Here is a 5,305-nt window from a genome sequence, read left to right as displayed (position 1 = left end):
ATAAAAGACGTATAAATCAATTACATCTTGAATTTAGGTGGCATTCACATATGCATCAGATTTTAAAAAATGGAGTGAAGAAGATGAATGTTAGGCTTAATTTTTGTAATATGCTAATAATGAAAAAAAAGTGTTATTTATGGAATAAACAATAAATGATGCTTTTTTTAAATAATAGTTAAAAAAGGATTAAGTGGATAAAAAATTCTATAAAATTGAAAGGAGGGAATACTATTCATGGTCCCACCCCAACTTAAAATACAAAGAGTAAAAAAATAATTAAAGAAATTCCACCTACGCACTTACTAGTGTAGTCGAACTATTAATGAAGTTGATGAAAATTATAGAAGGTTAGATATGCAAGTAGAAACAAAAAACATTACTTAGTAAACAATTTATTTCCATCTGTCTAGACAATGTTATTCCATATACTCCTATATCATATATGCTAGTGAAAGGTAAGTAACAAACATTTGATAAAAATATTTGAGTGCACACAAAAATCAAATTGATCCAGAAAGAAAGAAAGGAAAAAACAGAAAAACAAAAAGAAAAGGTAGTTGGAGTGCTAGCTATCTTTTCCGTGGTGTCCAAGTATGTTATCCCATTTAGTCCATTCACCTTAGTTGACTCCTTTTCACAAATCCACTACACCAACAAAAATAAAATGTCATTATCAAGCGAAATGTGTTAAACTATTTGCCAAGAGCTTCACAGTTGTTGTGAGCTAAAGAACCACTTGATCCAAGTTGTAGCTGCTCTAAACACCAACCAACGCCACAAAATCAAAAGATAAATACATGGAGTTGTATGGAGAAGATCCTTTTCTCGGTTTCCAAAATAGCATCCACAGAAATGATCCACTAATTTCATCTTCTACTAATAGTAATAGTAATACTTCATCATCATCAATGGCAGCTTTGGGGTTGGCCATGTTGTTGCAAAATCCGCACCAGCGTGATGCAGATGTGGCAAGGGAAGCATTAGAGGAGAATGAGGTCAATTACAGAGCTTTAATGGAGATATTTACCTGTAGAAAATCTAGCCATGTTACTCTGATTCGACAAGCTTATTTGACAAAGTTTAGAAGACATTTGGACAATGACATTTCCTCCATTGAACCTCCTCATCCTTGTCAAAAAGTAAGAAAAACAATTCCCTCTTTTCTTTTGGCTTATCAGACATTATACTAGAAGATAGGGGCTTATCAAGAGATTCCACTCGATCCTTCTTCTTTTTGTTCCTTTTTGTTTTTAACCTTTTTATGTTTCTTTTCGATGTTTTTTTGGGTGCCATTTCTGATGCTCATTTCAATATCTCAGAAGAGGAAAAAAAACAAAAACAAAATCGCCCACCTCTTTTCTTCTTCTGATTTGCTTGGAACATTCAGGTTTTGCTCCGTGTATGGTGAAAATTTGTTTTCATAGCCCCTTTTATTTCGTTCTTTTTTAATAACTTTTTGCAAAAAATTGTGACCAATTTATGATGATTTATTTTTTCCAGATTTTTGGTTCAGAAAAGTCATTTTTCATTCCTCTGGGAACATTTGTTTTTCTTCTTAAAATTATGATATTCTTTCTTTCTTTTTGCATCCATGTATGGATTGATTTGGTTGGTAGTAGTGTAGGGGACTACATTATCAGCAACACCCGAAGCACGCAAAGCTTTAGCTAACAGATTGCTCTGTATGCGATGCACAGTGGTTTATGATTATTATTCCAACCTCTTTAGCAACATCTTTTTTTGGAAATTTATAAAGAGACTTTTTTAACTTTAATCTTCTTTGGGTTCAAAAATTTATGATGATTTTTAATTATTGTATTTTTTTGGTAGATACTAATGGCATTATCAGCATCACACAAAGCACACAATGCTGATATTAGCCAACACATAGGCAAGTGTGATGCAAGGAGATTATACCAAACAGGGGAGGGAAGAACAGGTGTCACTGTTGATGAAGCTGTTGTCTTGGAGATTCTCAGTAAAAGAAGCATTCCACAGCTCAAACTCACCTTTTCTAGCTATAAACACATTTATGGCCATAGTTATGCTAAAGTAAGTCTCTTCTACTGCTTCCTTTTCCCAGACTTTTTACTATGCCAGCGTTTGACCATAGTTTCCCAAATTTATTTTAAAACTCTGATTTGGGTAAAGTTTGGTTTGAAGATGAAAATCTGTTTGGACATAATTTTTAAAAATATATTTCACTTTTTGTGTTTGTAGAAAAAACATGAAATGTGACTTATACTCATAAGTTCTAAAAACTATCAAAAATATTCAGCAATACCAAACAAACAAACTTGCTAATCCTGTATATGCAGAACCTTCATCGATGTCATTCATTATCATTATCACAAATCATAGTCCTGAAGATAGATAAGTTTGGCACAAAATTATCATTTTTATAATTAACTACATAGTACACTATCCTAAAACCATAACTTGATATTTTAATATCAACTGCTAATAACACAATTACTAGCTACTATAATTCGTCAAATTGTAATAATATTACAAGATCCATCAGTCCAAAGGAAAATGATAGTAATTAGTTGGGTCATAATAGATGATAGTTTTTTTATAAAATACAAAAGTTTGGGGTAACTTTTAAAATTGTTAAAAAATCAAACAGTAATATTTTGGGCAAAAATAGTTCTAGTGCTAGTTTTGGGATTTGAAAATTTTGTTTTCAAAATGTGTCAAAACATGGATAAAATCTATAAACAACCATGTTTTGCCAAATTTGTTTTGAAAAAAACTTAGCAAAATCTATAGCCAAACGAGAGCTATATTCTCTTTAATAGAAATCAAGACAAGAGACAACAACAACAACAACCCAGTAAAATTTCACAAGTGGGGTCTGGGGAGGGTAGAGTGTATGCATACCTTACCCCTACCCGGGGATAGAGATGCTGTTTCCGGAAGACCCTCGGCTCAAAAGAGAGACAATATATCAGTACTATCGACAGAAAACAGAAGTAATGACAGCAACATAAGAACCAGAGAGTAGGTGCAAAGCACTAACAGTAATAAGTAGATAAGGTCCGGCACAAAGAAAAACAAAAACCTGACAAGAGAGATAAATAAAAAGAGCTTAGCTTATATACAACCATGGTTTAAAGGATTAGGTCATTCAAAAAATATTTACATGTAACCATTCATAAAAAGTGAGATCTCTAATCTTGAATTAGAAGAACCAACAATGTTACTATTCCCTTAGTTTCCAAACAAAGTCAATAAATTTCTGTGTTTGGTTTAAAAAGAGAACAGGGGGACAACTTCAATAAGTGTTTTTGTTTTGGAGAAACAATATGTGGACCCTAGAGAGAGATATATTGATTTTCCATTTTGCATACCAAGCAAGAAATGGTCCAGGCAGTTTTCCTTTCCTTAGGTTGCATAAATAGGCAGGGATGAATAGATAATGAGTAAGTAGGTCTAAGAAGATAATGAGTTTTTGCAATTGTGTTTAATATGTAAACTTTAACAGTGGAAAGGAAGATTTCAAGAGTTTAAGTTCCTTTTCTTTTACTAATTTCACATTGTTAGTTTTAGTAATCATTTTGGGAATTCTGTTTTCTTTTTACTTGTCGATATTTCCTTGTTAACAAAGCTTTATTGTAGTATTTGAAATTTGGAAAATGTGGAGACTTGGAGGAAGCACTGGAAGCAGTAGTCAAATACATCTGCAGCCCCACAAAGTATTTTTCTCAGGTAGTTTTTCATTCATTCATATGCTTTGATGGAGTCACCTCCTATTTGTAGAAAAAACTATTTCCAACTTTATTCTGTTTAGCCCTTCATCAGTATCCAAAAGTTTAGACTAATGTGGGACCACTAAAGGGGATAAACACTTGTTTTTTAAAATAAAATATTTATGTTTAAGAGTGCAAGAATTTCAACCATGATTCCACACCCTTGATGAATGATGGCATCCTATTTTAACTCAGCAATGGGTATTAGTGCTCTCAACATTAATGTCTATTCTGCATGTAGTCGCAAATTTCTCAAATTCTTGGGACTCTTGTCTCTGACTTGACCACCTTGAATTTACCACTTATCATTCTATATAAAGTAAAAAATGAAAACAAAATGAGGAATGTCATTAACTAAACGAATGGAGTTGAGTATTGCACAGATGGTGTATGAATGCTTAAAGGGAACAACAAGGGATAAAGGAGCATTGATCAGAATAATGGTAAGTAGGGCAGAGGTTGACATGGAAGATATTCAAGTGGCCTTCGACAAGAAATATGGAGTTGATCTTAAAACTGCCATTTGTGAAAGTATTCCTCAAGGAGACTATAGAGAGTTTCTTGTAACATTGGCTACCAAAGCCTCCAATAGATCTAAGCCTGTTTCTCTTTAAACCTTTTTCTCCCTTAAACTTTTTTTGTATGTAGTAGAATATACGGAAAAGATTATGCAGTTAACCTATATGCAAAGAGGGCATACAGCTCATATTTTGGGTACAAATAGGTATCTTTTGGATTACTATCCTTACCGTAATCTCCCCTTTTCACTTGAAAATTTCGTTTGCCATATACCTTCTGTATACATGATGTTTTGACAAAGTAATCATAATATTATCTTAGTATGTACTTTGTGTTTGTGCTTTATTTTATGGGGAAGAAAATTAAACTTAATTGTATAAATTGCTTTGCGTACTTGATCGTGGATTAGGTCCTTTGAGTAATTCTCGTTTATCTCATGTTATTAGGTATGATTACAAGTACTCTATTCCTCTTAATCTTCTCTTTCAATATATAACTTGATCAACTCGTTACAGGTTATTATTATATTCTTACCAACAAAAGTATATGACACTCCGGTGGATACACCGGAGACTTGAAAATTAAAGACTGATCCAGTTTGCATTCTTTATCCACTTGAAATGAAAGCTATATAAATAAACTCTGATTCAGCTAAAAACTAAATAGAAAATGAGAACAGCAAAAATTACACAAACTCGTTCTTCAGATTTCTAATACTTTCTGTTGCCAGACAACTCTTACCAATTCATTTTCTTTTGGGTTTTCCCTCCATTTCATGACTCTCCTAAGGAGGTTTAATTGAAAGAAAGAGAAAACTAAGGAGACCATGCAGAAGAAATGGGACGAATGAAGCAATAACTTATGTTTTTGGATTAATAATAAGATAGTAGGAATCTATGGTCTTTGCACTAGTTTCATCATTTAACACGTACGTTCTCTATTTCAATTTCGTACGCCCTCGGATAGCAGATAACAATACTTTTAAGCTTTACTGAACATGATAATAAAAATAGGATTTCATACAAAAAGAG

The 5,305-nt window shown here is 32.7% G+C and overlaps 1 protein-coding gene across 1 annotated transcript; it reads left to right on the top strand.

Moving 5' to 3' along the window:
• Positions 1 to 662: 662 nt before the first annotated feature.
• Positions 663 to 4,476, top strand: LOC107769028 (uncharacterized). Its single transcript, XM_016588204.2, has 4 exons — positions 663 to 1,142; positions 1,834 to 2,055; positions 3,625 to 3,714; positions 4,139 to 4,476. Exons 1-4 carry the CDS (start codon positions 801 to 803, stop codon positions 4,367 to 4,369), a joined length of 885 nt encoding a protein of 294 aa, XP_016443690.1. The 5' UTR covers positions 663 to 800; the 3' UTR covers positions 4,370 to 4,476.
• The last annotated feature ends 829 nt before the right edge of the window (positions 4,477 to 5,305 follow it).

The sequence above is a fragment of the Nicotiana tabacum genome, chromosome 19, assembly GCF_000715075.1.
Source record: "Nicotiana tabacum cultivar K326 chromosome 19, ASM71507v2, whole genome shotgun sequence".
NCBI classification, from domain to species: domain Eukaryota; kingdom Viridiplantae; phylum Streptophyta; class Magnoliopsida; order Solanales; family Solanaceae; genus Nicotiana; species Nicotiana tabacum.
The sequence above is the reverse complement of the archived record's forward strand: the minus strand, read 5'-3'. Positions and strand labels throughout refer to the sequence as shown.

Coding starts and splice junctions, on each gene's coding strand:
- LOC107769028 (XM_016588204.2), top strand. CDS start 801: ATGGAGTTGTATGGAGAAGATCCTTTTCTCGGTTTCCAAAATAGCATC. Junction 2,056..3,624: donor ATGGCCATAGTTATGCTAAA/GTAAGTCTCTTC, acceptor GCTTTATTGTAG/TATTTGAAATTTGGAAAATG. Junction 3,715..4,138: donor CCACAAAGTATTTTTCTCAG/GTAGTTTTTCAT, acceptor AGTATTGCACAG/ATGGTGTATGAATGCTTAAA.